General features: G+C 35.5%; 1 protein-coding gene across 2 annotated transcripts in view; it reads right to left on the bottom strand.

Annotated features, from left to right (window-relative positions):
- The window catches only part of LOC131164912 (uncharacterized), a 40,248-nt gene extending 23,589 nt beyond the window's left edge, over positions 1-16,659 (bottom strand). For both annotated transcript variants that reach the window (XM_058122455.1, XM_058122456.1), the window contains exons 1-4: positions 16,406-16,659; positions 16,080-16,201; positions 3,581-3,670; positions 2,639-2,691 (exon numbers count right to left, since the gene is read on the bottom strand). In XM_058122455.1, coding sequence (XP_057978438.1) covers positions 2,639-2,691; positions 3,581-3,670; positions 16,080-16,201; positions 16,406-16,607 — 467 coding nt within the window. In that variant the 5' untranslated portion in view covers positions 16,608-16,659. The remainder of the gene's footprint in view (positions 1-2,638; positions 2,692-3,580; positions 3,671-16,079; positions 16,202-16,405) is intronic.
- Positions 16,660-18,184: the final 1,525 nt, after the last annotated feature.

The raw sequence follows: 18,184 nt of genomic DNA, 5'->3' as shown, positions 1-18,184 counted from the left end.
TACATTCACGTTATTTACTAGAAACTAGCAAAACGTTAGTTGGGAGGTGTGATTACGCGTCAAAATTGCGTAATTAGGTGTTTAAAAGCATTAATTAAGGATTACAATTTTACTTAAATGTCAAATTACGTTCAATATTTCAATATTGAGCTCAATTTATAATATTTGAATTTTTTATCCTATACTTGCCTTAAATTTATGAGTTTTTGTATTTAATTATTGCAGGGCATTTTTGGGAATTAAAGGAGTTGGGTTTCACAAGGGAATTAACAAAGAAATTAAAGCAGCCTTATAGCAGCACTGGGCCATGAAAAGGAGAGCATGTGTGAAGGTGCATGGGCCATGTGGCCAAGGGGAAATTAGGTCACTTCATTGGAATATACACATTCAAGCAGCATTCCAAAAGGTGCTGTGTGGGCCGTAGGCCTGAGGAGATAAAAGGGGGCAGCCATGCATTCAAGGAAATTGGAGGCCGTAGAGTAAAGTGTGGACCGTAGGCTGGATTGTGAGGTGGGTCGCGTGCGCTGAAGCAAAAAGAGGCCATGGGGTCTCAAGAGGAGAAGCAGCTTTATGAAGAAAAAGGGAAGCATGCGCTGGGGTCAAAAAGGCCGTAGGCCTGAGGAGATAAAAGGGGAGGCCATATGATTTATTAAAGGGGCTGGCCGTAGGGCTTTTTGGGGAGTGCGCCGCAGCAGGCATTCGGCCAAGCTGCCTGCTGTGTGAGCAGCTTGTGTGCAGGGAAGAAAAATGGCAGCAGCCGTGAAGCTTCGAGGGGACTCTCGGCTACCCATCTCTCTCTCTCTCACACCATCCTTTGTTTATTATTTTTTTTTTACTTTATTGTTATTTCATACCTCATTTTAATACCTTGTTGAGTTTATTATTTGTTTGAGTTTATTTATATTTAAGCTATTGTTGAGCATAGTTTATTTTGTTTAAGGTATTGTTGGATTCACTTTTGTTTAAGCTATTGTTAGATTAATCTTTGTTTAAGTTCTCTCTCTCTCTCTCTCTCTCTCTCTCTCTCTCTCTTAGTTTATTTATTTTTTTCTTTGCTTCATTGTTATTTCAATAACTTGTTTGAGTTTATATTTATTTAAGCCATTGTTGAAGTTTAGTTATTTTTGTTGAAGCTATTGTTTGAGTTTATTTTTAATTAAGCCATTGTTGAGTTTAGTTATTTTTGTTGAAGCTATTGTTGGGATTTATTTTTGTTTAAGTTTTTATTGTGTTGAGTTATTTTATTGTTGAAAGATTTTCATTAGATTCATAAAGTTCTCATTTTGGTTCACTATTTGAATATTTTAAAGCTTTGGTTATTTTGTTCGTGTACTTTCATCATAGTTTATTTGATCGTTTGAATGAGTTATTGAATGGATTATATTGGATTGGTATAGTTGCTTGGTTTGCTTAATTTCATGGTAGTTATTTTATTGTTTATGCATGTTATGTTCTTAGTTTAGGTTTCGCTTTGTTTTAATTTCATTACAAACTCTTAAAAAACCCCAGAATCTGAATCTACTGTGTTCAGTAAGTGATTTTAATTTTCTCCTGTTGTTTTAACACGAGTTTGAAATTAATCTACATTCCCTGAAGAGATGATCTGGCCTTTTGGGCTAATTATTACGCAACAGAACTCCTATACTTGGGATAGCCTTTGCGCTACTCATTTTAGAGTAAGTCAATAGTCATTTAGCAAAAGGAAAAGGATCAGAAAGACAAATTAAATGAGAATAAGAAAATTTAAAAGAGAACACATAGACATATCCTAAGTTTGAATCCTAACATACCCTCAATAAGAATATTGGAAAGAAACCAACAAAGTAATGAGCAAACAAAGGTCCTCCCTATATTTCCCTTAATATTAAATGCTGCATTAAAAGAAAATCTGTAACACTGCATGCCATGCATACAAAAGTAAGCAATAAGCCAATAAAGGAAATTTGCTTCATGCTTAACGGAGCACCAAAGCCAACAATAATCAAAGAAACCAAAAATTTGGAACACCAAAATGCTACAATAGACAATATTTGTCTCTCAGTATCTTCAACTACATCTTTTTTCTTTTAAATAACATCAATTCTACACCTTCCAAATAATCCACAAATATTGAAAACATTCTTTCCTATTGCTCATCCTTCAATGCTCCAACCACTACATAAAAGATTAGATTCACCAAAAAACTAAAACACTCAACCAAACTGAGTGACAAAAAATTAGTGGCTAAAAACACGATTCATGGTCTCTGAATATAGTTGAATTTATCAAGTTCCACTTCTTCTATTCCACTCCTAATCCATTCCATTCCAATGTACCAAACTTTGAGTAAGAGATCTAACAAGGGGGGTAGGACCGTAGGTGGCTATCTACAAGTGCTCCCATGGGGGCAGCCACGAAGGATCGAAACCCTTCCAACCCTACCCCAACCAGAAATCCTCCCCTTTGAAGAAATCAAACCCCATTCTTGCCATTTGGGAGCTGGGACGTGAACCACAGGAGCAAAGCTCAGATTCACTTAGTACTCTTTTGACTTAAAAAACAGGCTTAGTACTGTTTTGACTTCAAAACTTCCTGAATTCTTATTCTCAACAAGATGGAGAATCAGTTGCATATAAATCATATCAAAAGATATACTGACCTTTCATCTTCTGACAAGTAATCATCATCAATAAGTTTCTGAAGTAATGCATCCTGGCACGCAGCAAACAAAAATATTCAAACATAATTCATGGATATAATTAACCAGGAAACTTACTAAACTTGTTAACTTAATCAATTCATTATTCAAAGAACTAAGAGACAACAAATAGAAAAAATTAATGACAAAATTAATCAGTCATGTAAAGCAAATGAGAATAATCAAAAGAACTTCTCAATTAAAGGCTTGCACCCACTAACCTCGAACCAAAGAGCTCTTTCTTGGGCAGAGTAGCATAAGGTTGAGTGCAAGGTTTTCATGTTAGAGTTTGTGTAATCAGATCAAAGATTCCAGTACATGTGTCTATTCCAGAAGGTGAATAATGAATATCCAGTCCAAACCCCAATTGAGTGGCTACACAAATAACTAGAACAAAATTACAGATGCATGAGACCCTAGGCTCTCATAGGTGGCTTTTTTATATAATATTTCATATATATATTCAGAATCCAACATTAACAAAAACTAATAGGTCTGGTTTATATCATTGTTAGGCTACTTGTTCGCAGCATTTGTAGAGAATAAAATATTGAATATCCCAATACAAAGCATGTGCAAGGAAAACAAAAGTCAGGGAAAGAAGAAAGTTTTTTTTTAATCGGCAATGACAGATAGAATACACATTTTCCAATAATAGTTAATTGTACAAGGTTGAGGGAGTGAATCCAATTACATACTTTAAAACAAATAATAACTTGCATTACTTTAATAGACAAAATAATTCTAATGACTCTACCGCTAAGTCTCCAAGTTCAAAACAAAAAGCTATGATTGTATTTATGATAGCAGAATAATAAAAAACAGTAAAAATCATAATCCTTATACAGCCCCAATTTTGTTAGTATAACTCGAAGATCGTCATAAAACAGGAAAATGTCATACTTGAGCTTCACATCGTACTATTGCCATCACACGATCATTATACTCTTCAATATTAAGCGGAGGAAACAAGAAATGTCTGCGAGCATACAGCTGCATATTTTCAGAAACAACAAAAAGTAAGAAATCTGGGCAGATTAGACTTCACAAAAAGAATAAATTATATCAAAAGAAAAGACAAAAGACTGAAAAGAGGCTCTTTTTAGGTAGCTTTAACATCTTCTAAAAACAACAAACATGGTTTTAAATCGCAGTAGCGGGTAGCGTAACGTAATGGCAACGGATGTAATGGGAAGCGGGAGTAGCGGACGCTACATGACGGGAAGTAGGTGTAATGGCTGTGAATTTTTTTCAAGCATGCACGACCTAGTGCAGATTACTGTATTTGCAAGTTTTAAGCTCTAAATCATTCTTAGAAAGAGGTTGTGTATTTTGGAGCCTTTAGTTCAACAAACTAAGTTGTCTTGTAAGGGCAAGAAATTTGCATTTGTTTTAAACCACCATTGACAAAAAAATTACGTGTGTGTGTGTATTTATACTTTCTCATTATTCTTATGCATGATAAATTCTTATGTTTGATAAATTAATTAATAAAACAAAATACATTATAAACTCTATTAATCTATTAGACCCATAAGACATACAAATAATACAAATATACAATAACTAGAAAATAAAAGAAGGTTGAAGTTGAAGAATATAGAACATAAATATCAAATTGCTAATATTATCAAAATAAAATATTTTTCCTAACAAGTTAGTATTTTCAAATTGTTAATTATGCATCTCTTGTGAGTATTCAAAAAAATAGAAAATTTTGCATCATTATCATCCTCATTATAATCTTTTACCCTCTCGGCACATAGTATATTGAGAATTATTTATGAGAGGGAGGGTAAAAGTGCAAAGAAAAGGTAAAAAAAAAAATTTTTTTTTGGCGTAAGATCTTGTAGTGGTTACATAACGGCCATAGCAACCTTTATGCAAAGGTCGCAGTCTGTAATGGCCATGATTTTTCTTCCCACCGAATTCACGGTGTGTTACGGTATCAAGAACCCAATTACATAATGATCACAGTTGTTATTGAAAACCATGACTACAAATAAAAATGCTTTGAAGCCAGTTAATAGTCCGTCGCTTTGTGTAGAGATCATTCATCAATAGTTCTTCTGATCATTCCAGTGTTTTTCTGTTGAGTTTTTTACCTATTGTTCATGTGCTGCTCTATATCTTACAGGCCTACATATTGAACTGTCAGAGTCAATTGTCCACTATGAGTCATTTGAAGTCTACTAATAGATGCATTCCCAATCCTTCTCCATGTGTCTATCTCTTTATGTTACTCACATCAATGCGACAAGCACAATTTGTCATAGCCCCTCTATGTTAGACATGTGTTCTACAATAGAAACAATATCATAAATATGCGACACATCAATTAAATTTCAAGTACATTTTGTTCTCTTCTTATTTCGTCCTCCAAGCATGCAGGCAATCGCTGTTTGAACACCAAGTGTGAAGTCTATAACTGATAAGGAACCACCTATCTTCAATGCTTAGTTATGGGATAAAAATGAAATAAATACCCCTATTCAAGTATTCAAAATTTTAGTTTTCACTTGAAAACAGCCCAAACCAGCTTTATTCAAGTAAACAAATACTGCATTTGGAACTCGAAAACATGAAGTTTTGAGCCTAAGATTTGGAATTGTGTGGAATTAGACAAAATATCATGTAAATTGTATGGAGTTTTGTTGAAATAGACATAAATCGAAGGCTTGAGTACCGTGCTCGGAAACATAGAAAGAAGTGTTTCTTACCCTCAATTTAGTATACAATATTTTTCTTTTGTTTCTAGGGATTGGCTCATTTTACACATTGTGTGAATCCCAAAGCCGCTCAGAACTCACACACTTCCCTGCTTTCTCAACCTAGGAATGGACCAAGTTGGCACATGAAAACCAAACCAACACAATGGCTATGAGCTGAGAGGTTAGTATAATTCTTGAGTTGCACCTGGCCAAGTTGCAATTCCTATGCACAAAATTGCGTGCCATACAACAACTTAATACTCCCATCCACCCCAAGTTTTCTTACACAATTTTTAATTGCCAATAGGTTACTTATGATAAATCTTCGTAAATGCATGATGTTAAACCCTCCCTCTACTGTCAATCGTGTTGCAGAATTTCAGAGTTTAACATGCATGAATTTAAGCCATTCAAAAACCCCCAACGACTATAGGTTTTTCATGAATAATTCCATTGCTTGACTATGAAATGCACATAATGTTAAAATATGTCCCACATGTAAGGGTAATATGGACATTATTTGGACTTAATGAAATCAGGTGGTTATTGGCTTTGCAAAAGAGATGCATGGTTACTTAATTAGTGAGAGATAATAGGGGAAGTTATTTTCCTATCTACCTACTTTTATGGGGAGTAGGATAACTATTTTATTTTTGTACGTAGGAATTGTCCTCTCTCCACCCACATCTTTCTTTTTATCAGATTTTCCCATAGGTTCTGGTGAAGCAAAGAAAAGGGGTGAGAGAAATAATTTCTACAAGCTTTCTTCAAGAAGGAGAATTCATTATGGCTGATTCTGGTATGTTTTATGAAACATTTATTTCCGCATAAATGATGATTATGTGATTTTCATGATAGTTGAAGATTCCTATTTCAGTAAATTAAATTTTTTACATGTGGTATCAGAGCATGATTGAAACTATCATGATTTTCCTTTTAATATAGAGATCGATTTCATTAATATTTTTAGATTTCGCTATTGTTTTATGTGCAATGTTTTGTGTTCATAATGTTTGAAACTCACTGTTCACTGATTCCGAAAATTCCTATGATGTTTGCCGGATTTATTGAGATTTTACGTTATTGGAATATCATGATTCCGTGTGGATATTTATTAGCATGTGTTGGTTTGATTTCGTATGAGTTGATTTCGAATTTGTTGGCTGCATAATGGTTTCATTTACTCACAATTCAAATTATCGATTTATTGGCATAAATGTTCCATTAATTGTTTTGAGTCTTGACATTACCTAGCCATCTTCTTTGTTTTATTGGGCTCACTATTTTGTTTAAATGATTACTTTTGGTGAGCATTTGTTAGGTCGTATGGTTTAATGCATGCAGATCATTTTTTATTGTTTGATTTCGTATGGGCCACTTACATGTTTTATGATAGTAAATTAGTAATGGTGGCGATGCTATGGGGTCACTTGTATTGGGTTAATAATTGCATTTATGCATGCATGGGCTGAACTGTTATGGGCCGGATTTTACATGTAATTGAGAAAATTAAAAGAGAATGCTAGTATAGGATTTTGAACTCAGAACATAGCGTTCAAAACAATGCATGCTTACATTGAGCTACTCTATTTCATGATAAATTTTTTATTTTGGGATATTATTTATCTATTTTGAACGTGGACAGATTTTTGCTTGGTTATTTATCAATCAATATTTATATTATGGTTAGCATGTTGTCATCAAAGTGATCTTGCTGAGAAAAGTATTAAATATTGAATTGAATTATGACTTTGCAAAATTATTATGGAATGATTATTTGATTATTATGGTTTGACCCAAAGGTGCACCAACTTTCAAGTAGTCATTAAATTAATTAGGATAACTGATAGAATGATAGTGAAATTGGAATGGATGTCCACATGTGACAAACCAATCAAACTTTGAAGGGTTATCAATTCTGCCTAGGTGAGTGAAAATCACCTTTAAATTTGAATATTAGTATATTGCATTAGTTAAATTAAAGATTGAACATAATATTACTAATGGAAGAGATTTTCTCAAAGCATTAATGTTGTGATGATTTTATTGAAGTGTCGGTTCCTGTTTCGCTTCATTCACTAGCTTCTTCTGTTCCGATCTTTAATAGAACTAATTTCTCTGACTGGAAGGAACAGATCCAGTTTCACCTTGGTAAACTGGATCTTGACTTAGCACTGCAAATTGACAAACCGGCTGCTATTACTGAAACAAGCAATTCGGAGCAGCAAGCTTTGTCTAAGTCATGGGAAAGATCGAACAGATTAAGCATCATGTTTACGTGAATGTGTATTGCAAACAATATTAAGTCAGCGTTTCCTTAAATTGAAAATGCAAAAGAATATTTCAAGGCTGTGTAAGATCGGTTTCGTTCAGCGGACAAATCCCTTAGAGGGAGATTAATGGCTGAACTTACCACCATGAAATTTGATGGTAGCCGTGGAATGAATGAGCATGTCCTTGAAATAACCAATCTAGCTGCCAGACTCAAATCTCTGGGTATGAATGTTGATGAAAGTTTCCTTGTTCAGTTCATTCTGAATTCCTTGCCTATTTAGTATGGGCCATTTCAGATTCACTATAAAACTATTAAGGAAAAGTGGAATGTAAATGAATTGGCGAGTCTGTTAATTCAAGAAGAGGCAAGGCTTAGGCAACAATGACAACATTCAGTTAATGTTATGAGTCACGGAGTTGGAAGCAAAGGAAAGAAACCAAAGAAGAGTTTCAAGAAAGATCCATTGAAGGTTGCAGGACTTTCTCATGTCAATGGGGCTCGCAAGAGGGAACATAATGGACCTAAATGCTATTTTTGTCATAGCTATGGGCATTTATAGAAAATTTGCCCGAAACGTAGAGCTTGGTTCAAGAAGAAGGGTAAGCTATTAGCTTATGTATGTTTCGAATCAAATATGACACAAGTTTCGATCCAGAACATAAAGGAAAATGAACATTTTATAGTCTTAGTAAATGGAACTCAAGTACCAAGTGTTGGTGTTGGAACTTTACGTTTGTTTTTAGAGTCAAGCCACTGTTTGGACCTATTTGATACTTTTTATGATCCTACTATTTCTAGAAATTTAATTTCCATGTCAAGACTTGATTATGATGGTTATGCTTTGTATTTTGAACATAAGAGTTTTCGTTTGTTGATAAATGACTCATTTGTTGGTTCTGGTGTTTTATCTGAGGGGTTATATAGATTTAATCTTAACAAAAATTTTGCTGAAACACTCCTCACCCTGCATCATGATGTTGGAACTAAACGTAGCAGAGTTAATGAGAATTCTTCTTGCTTGTGGCATAAAAGACTGGGTCATATATCAAGAGAAAGAATGGAGAGATTGGTAAAAGATGAGATTCTTTCAAATCTTGATTTTACTGATTTCAATGTATGCGTGGATTGCATTAAAGGAAAGCAAACCAAACATACAAAGAAAGGCGCCTCAAGAAGTGGAAAACTTTTGGAGATTATCCATACTAATATTTGTGGACCTTTCGACTCACCGTCTTTTGGTGGAGAAAAGTACTTTATCACTTTCATCAATGATTTTTCACGTTACGGTTATGTCTATTTGTTGCATGAAAAGTCTCAAGCAATAAATGCTTTAAAGGCATATATTGCTGAAGTTGAGCGATAATTAGATAAAAAGGTGAAAATCATTCGATCAGATAGAGGTGGTGAATATTATGAAAGGTATGATGGAAAAAGACAATGTCCAGGACCGTTTGCTAAATTCCTAGAAGAGCATGGTATTTGTGCAAAATACACAATGTCTGATACGCCCCAGCAGAATGGTGTGGCTGAAAGGCATAATCGTACTCTTATGGAAATGGTTAGGAGTATGTTGAGTAACTCCTCAGTACCCATTTCATTGTGGATGGAGACCCTTAAGACAGCCATTCATTTGCTTAACCGAGTTCCTAGTAAGGCAGTTCAAAAGACTCCTTTTGAATTGTGGACAGGAAGGAAACCGAGTTTGAAACACTTTCATATTTGGGGTTGTCCAACCGAGGTTAGAATCTATAATCCACATGAAAAGAAGTTTGATTCTAGAACTGTAAGCGGGCACTTTATTGGTTACCCAGAGAAGTCCAAAGGGTATAGATTTTACTGCCCTAACCATAGTACGAAAATTGTTGAAACAGGAAATGTCAGATTCCTTGAGAATGATGAAATTAGTGGGAGTGATGTATCACGTAATGTGGTCATTGAAGAAGTTTGGGTGCCTATCCCGATACCCGTAACTTCAACGGAAATTGTTGTTTCTCCAATTGTTGAACAGTATGATAACATTGAACAACAATCTAATGATCAGTCACTCCATAATAAGAATGTCACCAATGAACCAGTTGCAGAACAATCACAAGGAATATCTTTAAGGAGATCTCAAAGAGAAAGGAGATAAGCTATTTCAAATGATTATTTGGTATATCTGCAAGAATCTGATTATAATTTAGGGACAAGTAAAGATCCGGTTTCATTTTCACAAGCCATTGAAAGTAGTGATTCTGGAAAGTAGATCAATGCTATAAATGATGAGTTGAAATCAATGGAACAAAATGAAGTTTGGGACGTCGTTGATTTACTTGAAGGTTTTAAGACAGTCGGGTGTAAGTGGGTATTTAAGACCAAACACGACTGCAATGGCAATATTGAACGACATAAAGCTAGACTTGTTGCAAAAGCTTTTACTCAAAAGGGAGGTGTTGATTACAAAGAGACGTTCTCTCTTGTATCGAATAAAGACTCTCTTAGGATCATAATGGCTCTAGTGGCTCATTTCAATTTGGAGTTGCACCAAATGGACGTGAAAACTGCTTTTCTGAATGGGAATTTAGATGAAGAGGTTTACATGGATCAACCTGAAGGTTTCTTGATTAAAGGAAAGGAGCATATGGTATGCAAATTAAAGAAGTCATTTTATGGACTTAAACAAACTTCCAGACAATGGTATCTTAAGTTTAATGACACCATCACATCCTTTGGATTTAAGGAAAATACCGTTGATCGGTGTATATATCTAAAGGTCAATGGGCGCAATTTGATTTTCTTGATTCTGTACGTTGGTGATATATTGCTTGTCAATAATGATCTTGGTTTACTAAATGAAACCAAGAGATTTCTTTCTATGAACTTTGAAATGAAAGATATGGGTGAGGCAACTTACGTGATAGGAATTGAAATATTTCGTGATAGATCACGTGAATAGTTAGGGTTGTCTTAGAAGGGATATATCGATAAAGTTCTTAGAAGATTTCATATGGATGAATATGCGGCCACTCGTGCTCCTATTTGTAAAGGGGACAAGTTCTGTGAAAAGGATTGTCCACAAAATGCATTAGAAAAAAAAAAAGAATAGAAAATATTCCTTATGCATCTGTTGTTGGAAGCTTGATGTATGCTCAAACTTGTACAAGACCGGACATTAGTTTTGTAGTTGGAATGCTCAAGAGATACCAAAAACGTATCGAAGGTCTAATCGGTTGGAGGTGTTGGCTACTCCAACTCAGATTTTGCTCATTGTGTTGATAGTCGAAAGTCAACCAGTCCTGTACAAGTTTGAGCATACATCAAGCTTCCAACAACAGATGCATAAGGAATATTTTCCATTCTTTTCTTTTCTAATGCATTGTGTGGACAATCTTTTTCATTGAACTTGTCCCTTTACAAATAGGAGCACAAGTGGCCGCCTATTCATCCATATGAAATCTTTCAAGAACTTTATCGATATATCCCTGCTGAGACAACCCTAACAATTCACATGATCTATCACGAAATATTTCAATTCCTATCACGTAAGTTGCCTCACCCATATCTTTCATTTCAAAGTTCATAGAAAGAAATCTCTTGGTTTCATTCAGTAAACCAAGAATGACATGTTGTTTTTTCCATTCATCCCCTTTCAGGATCAATATAGTCTTACAAACTCTACCACTGATATGGACGAATTCCTTGCTTCATCCAAATATCATTACTGATAAGCAATATATCGTCAACATATAGAATCAAGAAAATAAACTTGCTCCCACTGACCTTTAGATATATACATCGATCAACGGTATTTTCCTTAAATCCAAATGACGTGATGATATCATTAAACTTAAGATACCATGGTCTGAAAGCTTGTTTAAGTCCATAAAATGACTTCTTTAATTTGCATACCATATGCTCCTTTCCTTTAATCAAAAAACCTTCAGGTTGATCCATGTAAACCTCTTCATCTAAATTCCCATTCAGAAAAGCAGTTTTCACGTCCATTTTGTGCAACTCCAAATTGAAATGAGCCACCAAAGTCATTATGATCCTAAGAGAGTCTTTCTTCGATACAGGAGAGAACATCTCTTTGTAACCAACACCTCCCTTTTGAGTGAAAGCTTTTGCAACAAGTCTAACTTTATGTCGTTCAATATTGCCATTGCAGTCACATTTGGTCTTAAATACCCACTTACACCCGACTGTCTTAAAACCTTCAAGTAAATCAATGACATCGCAAACTTCATTTTGTTCCATTGATTTCAACTCATCATTTATAGCATTGATCCACTTTCCAGAATCACTACTTTCAATGGCCTGTGAAAATGAAACCAGATCTTTACTTGTCCCTAAATCATGATCAGATTCTTACAGATATACCAAATAATCATCTCAAATAGCTTATCTCCTTTCTCTTTGAGATCTCCTTAAAGATATTCCATGTGATTGTTCTGTAACTGGTTCATTGGTGACATTCTCATTATGGAGTGATTGATCACTAGATTGTTGTTCAATGTTATCATACTGTTCGACAATTGGAGAAACGACAATTTCCGTTGAAGTTACGAGTATCGAGATAGGCACCCGAACTTCTTCAATGACCACATTACGTGATACATCACTCCCACTAATTTCATCATTCTCAAGGAATCTAGCATTTCCGGTTTCAACAATTCTCGTACTACGGTTAGGGCAGTAAAACCTATACCCTTTGGACTTCTCTGGGTAACCAATAAAGTGTCCACTTACAATTCTAGAATCCAACTTCTTTTCATGTGGATTATAGATCCTAAACCTCTGTTGGACAACCCCAAATATGAAAGTGTCTCAAACTTGGTTTCCTTCCAGTTCACAATTCAAAAGGAGACTTTTGAATTGCCTTACTAAGAACCCGGTTAAGCAAATAAACAGCTGTCTTAAGGGTCTCCATCCACAATGAAATGGGTACTGAGGAGTTACTTAACATACCCCTAACCATTTCCATAAAAGTACGATTACGCCTCTCAGCCACATCATTATGCTGGGGCGTACCAGCCATTGTGTATTTTGCACAAATACCATGCTCTTCTAGGAATTTAGCAAACGGTCCTTAGACAAACCTTGCTGCTCCGAACTGCTTGTTTCAGTAATAGCAGCCGGTTTGTCAATTCGCAGTGCTAAGTCAAGATTCAGAACACCGAGGTGAAACTGGATCTGTTCCTTCCAGTCAGAGAAATTAGTTCCATTAAAGATCGGAACAGAAGAAGCTAGCGAATGAAGCGAAACAGGAACTGACACTGTAATAAAATCATCACAACATTAATGCTTTGAGAAAATCTCTTCCATTAGTAATATTATGTTCAATCTTTGGATTAACTAATGCAATATACTAATATTCAAATTTAAAGGTGATTTTCACTCACCTAGGCATAATTGATAATCCTTCAAAATTTGATTGGTTTCTCACCTTTGGGCATCCATTCCAATCTCACTATCATTCTATCAGTTATCCTAATTAATTTAATGACTACTTGAAAGTTTGTGCACCTTTGGGTCAAACCATAATAATTAAATAATCATTCCATAATAATTTTGCAAAGTCATAATTCAATTCAATATTTATAACTTTTCCCAGCAAGATCACTTTGGTGACAACATGCTAACCATAATATAAATATTGATTGATAAATAACCAAGAAAAAATTTATCCACGTTCAAAACTAGATAAATAATATCCCAAAATAAAAAATTTATCATGAAAGAGAGTAGCTCAATTGGTAAGCATGCATTGTTTTGAACGCTATGTTTGAGTTCAAAACCCTATACTAGCATTCTCTTTTAATTTTCTCAATTACATGTAAAATCCGGCCCATAATAGTTCAGCCCATGCATGCATAAATGCAATCATTAACCCAATACAAGTGACCCCATAACATCGCCACCATTACTAATTTACTATCATAAAACATGTAAGTGGCCTATACGAAATCAAACAATAAAAAATTATCTGCATGCATTAAACCATACGGCCGAACAAATGCTCACCAAAAAGTAATCATTTAAACAAAATAGTGAGCCCAATAAAACAAAGAATAAATACCCACACGGAATCATGACATTCCAATAACGTAAAATCCCAATAAATTCGGCCACTACATGCTTTCATCAAGATTTCATTAAATCCGGCAAACATCATAGGAATTTTCGAAATCAGTGAATAGTGAGTTCCAAATATTATGAACACAAAACATTGCACATAAAACAATAGCAAAATCGAAAAATATTAATGAAATCGGTCTCTATATTAAAAGGAAAATCATGATAGTTTCAACAATGCTCTAATACCACATGTAAAAAATTTAATTTACTGAAATAGGAATCTTTAACTATCATGAAAATCACATAATCAACTTTTAAGCGGAAATAAATGTTTCATAAAACATACCGGAATCAGCCATAATGAAATCTCCTTCTTGAAGAAAGCTTGTACAAATTATTTCCCTCACTTAACCCCTTTTCTTTTCTTTACCAAAACCTATGGGAAAATCTGATCAAAAGAAAGATGTGGGTAGAGAGAGGACAATTCCTACGTACAAAATAAAACAATTATCCTACTCCCCATAAAAGAAGGAAGATAGGAAAATAACTTTCCCTAGTATCTCTCACTAATTAAGTAACCGGGCATCTCTTTTCCAAAGCCAATAACCAACTGATTTCATTAAGTCCAAATAATGTCCATATTACCCTTTCATGTGGGACAAATTTTAACATTAAAAATATCAAATAAGTCCAAACAGTGACTTGAATCTAAAAACAAACATAAAATTCCAACACCAACAATTGGTACTTGAGTTCCATTTCCCAAGACTATAAAATACTCATTTTCCTTTATGTTCAAGATCGAAAGGTATCCCTGCATCGAATTTGAAACATGAATGGTAGAACCAAAGTCAATCCACCATATATTAGAAGGAACTTGTGTCATATTTGATTCGAAACATACATAAGCTAATAGCTTAACCTTCTTTTTGAACCAAACTCTACGTTTCGAATAATTTTTCTATAAATGTCCATAGCCATGACAGAAATAGCATTTCGGTCCATTATGTTCCCTCTTGCGAACCCCATTGAGATTTCATGTAGTCATTAAATTAATTAGGATAACTTATATAATGATAATGAGATTGGAATGGATGCTCAAAGGTGACAAACCAATCAAACTTTGAAAGATTATCAATTATGCTTATGTGAGTCAAAATCACCTTTAAATTTGAATATTAGTATATTGCATTAGTTAATCCAAAGATTGAACGCAATATTACTAACAGAAGTGAGTTTCTCAAAGCATTAATGTTGTGATTATTTTATTGCAGTGTGAGTTCCTGTTTCACTTCATTCACTAGTTTCTTCTATTCCGATCTTTAATTGAACTAATTTCTCTTACTAGAAGGAACGGATCCAGTTTCACCTTGGTGTTCTGTATCTTGACTTAGCACTGCGAATTGACAAACCGACTGCTATTACTGAAACAAGCAGTTCGGAGCAGCAAGCTTTGTCCAAGTCATGGGAAAGATCGAACAGATTAAGCATCATGTTTATGCAAATGTGTATTGCGAACAATATTAAGTCAGCGCTTCCTTAAATTGAAAATGCAAAAGAATATTTCAAGGTTGTGGAAGATCGGTTTCGTTCAGCGGACGAGTCCTTTGGAGGGTGATTAATGGCTGAACTTACCACCATGAAATTTGATGGTAGCCGTGGAATGAATGAGCATGTCCTTGAAATGACCAATCTAGCTGTCAGACTCAAATCTCTGGGAATGAATGTTGATGAAAGTTTCCTTATTCAGTTCATTCTGAATTCCTTGCCTACTCAGTATGGGCCATTTCAGATTCATTATAACACTATTAAGGAAAAGTAGAATGTGAATGAATTGGCGAGTATGTTAATTCAAGAACAGGCAAGAATCATTTTCACATTGCGTGAATCCCAAAGCCGCTCAGAACTCACACACTTCCCTGCTTTCTCAACCTAAGAATAGACCAAGTTGGCACATGAAAAACAAACCAACACAATGGCTGTGACCTTAGAGGTTAGTATAATTCTTGAGTTGCACTTGGCCAAGTTGCAATTCCTATGCACAAAATTGCGTGCCATACAACAACTTAATACTCCCATCCACCCCAAGTTTTCTTACACAATTTTTAATTGCCAATAGGTTACTTATGATAAATCTTTGTAACTGCATGATGTTAAACCCTCCCCATACTGTCAAGCATGATGTTAAACCCTTCCCATACTGTCAATAGTGTTGTAGAATTTCAAAGCTTCACATGCATGAATTTAAGCCATTCAAAAGCCCACAACGGCTATAGGTTTTCGTGAATAATTCCATTGCTTGACTATGAAATGCACATAACAATTAAGTAACAGCATTTGAGAATAACCAAGTCCTCACCTCATACACAGAATCACCAATATAAGCTAACGAAGCTGCATTAAACACGGATCGAGGCTTCTCCACTTTCGGTGGACTCGGCAGCCACCTCTCATAACCCAGATACAACTCATCCGATTTCACTATTTTCCATCAAAATTTAAAAAAAAAAAAAAATCACAAAAACAACCAAACCCAATTCAACTCATAAGTCATAACCCAAATCAGTTCATTCAATTTCAATATTTCCCGTCAAAATTAAGAAAGCATAACACACGAAAAACAACTTATTACCAAAAACAGAACAAACGCAACAAAATAACTGCACAGAATATGCAAGATGATACCTGGGCTACCGTCTCGGTTCTTGTGTTTGAGAAGCTCCGTGATATCCAAGTCAGTTCTGGACGGCGACGTAACAACGGATAGAAGAGGGGTTTTGGGGGTCTTCGGTTTGGGTTTTGGGTGGGGGTTGTAAGGAAGCCTTTGTTGGGTGTCAAATGAAACGGCATTTATTCTCAGGGAGACCATGGCCACCGATGCAGCCATTTTTGCGTTTCCGGTAAAAGTTGAGAGCGCTCTCTCAGCGTGTTCCAGTCGGGTAAGGAAAGCGTCAGGGGAGTCGATTGGCTATATGCCCATTGGCCCGCCGGACATTCCGACCCGACCCGATTTGTTTCGGTCACGGCAGCAGTCATCCGGGTCATTCTTTTCTTCTCTCCTAATTATCCAAAGTGTTAAAGAATGAAACACAAATAACATGTAGTTGACTTTATTTTAAAATTATAACATTGATATGTGATTTATCTCCATTGTCATTGTATTCTATCTTAATTAAAGGAATAGGTATTACGAATTATATGTAATTATAATATACTTTCTTCACTTATCTTACTCATTTCGAAATTTGTTACCTATCCATTTTTTAAATTTTTGAATAAAATTCTCGTGGTTATGATTTTAATAACAATTATAAAATGTTTTTTTTTTTCATTTATATTGTGATGGCACCAACAAAATAAAACAAAAATTAATTTTGATAATAATAAGTGATATACCCTAAATATATATCAGGGGCAAAACAATTCATTCGTCATAAAGGAGCATTATGCTGCAACCACAATCAGGGTCATCATCGCTCAAGGATAGCTGCTCTAAAGGGGTCAACCCCATGCAAGCCAAAGCGTTCCACGCCCGCGCCGCAAACAACTATTATCGGTTCCTTAAAAGTTAGAGTAATTCATGCCCACACCATAACTCGCCAATAAATAGTCATACACCCTTGGGTTAACTTCTACCGCTATAAATAGGAACTCGGGCGAGAGGCCAAGGTAACTTAATCTTACTGTTGCATTCAACCTCTTCGAAGCATTCTCTTACTTAGGCATCGAAGTGATCCCCCGGAGTACACCTTGGGTCCTCCAAACCTGCTTTGTTTTCATCATTTTCAAGTCATTGGAATTCGGAGAGCAACGTTGTAGGTCATCACCATTTTTATCCAGCAACAATTGGAGTCGTCTATGGGAACCGCTTCTGAGAGGTGCTCATCTTGCTTCCAACCACTGATTCTCGAATAATGACAACTACTCACAACTCAAGCTCAGGCCCTGCCACTGGTAAATAATCACCCTAGACCGTTCACTCCATGCTTGGAAATCGTTCGGGGGTCACCAAGGAGGAATTTCTCGCCTTCCAAAGGAGAATGGAGGCCTTCCAGAAGAAGATGGAGGATATGTTCAACCTACTCTTGCAGAAAAAGAGTAAAGAAGAACATGCCCCCCCCCCCCCCAACAACATGTTAGCCCTAACTCACCTAATAAAACAGAGAGCCTGATGGAGAGTGAGGGGAAAACTAACCTCACTAAGAAGGTGGAAGACACGAACAGCGTGGGAGTAAACGAGCAAAGATCAAATGGGTTAGAAGAAAGGATAAAAAAGATAGATCAAATAGAAAAAATGATGAAAGTGGGTCGAACTAACCCCTCTTATAAGGAAACCTCTTTAAAATCCTCGGAGCCACCGTTCATCAAAGAAGTGATGGAAGTCCTGCTGTCCAGTAAGTTCAAAATGCCTACTTTTGAAAGGTACGAGGGTTTGACTGAGCTGGTCAATCATCTGGACACTTT

Source organism: Malania oleifera, chromosome 9 (genome assembly GCF_029873635.1).
Source record: "Malania oleifera isolate guangnan ecotype guangnan chromosome 9, ASM2987363v1, whole genome shotgun sequence".
In the NCBI taxonomy this organism is placed as follows: domain Eukaryota; kingdom Viridiplantae; phylum Streptophyta; class Magnoliopsida; order Santalales; family Ximeniaceae; genus Malania; species Malania oleifera.
Note: the sequence above shows the minus strand (reverse complement) of the source record. Positions and strands in the feature narration are given on the sequence as shown.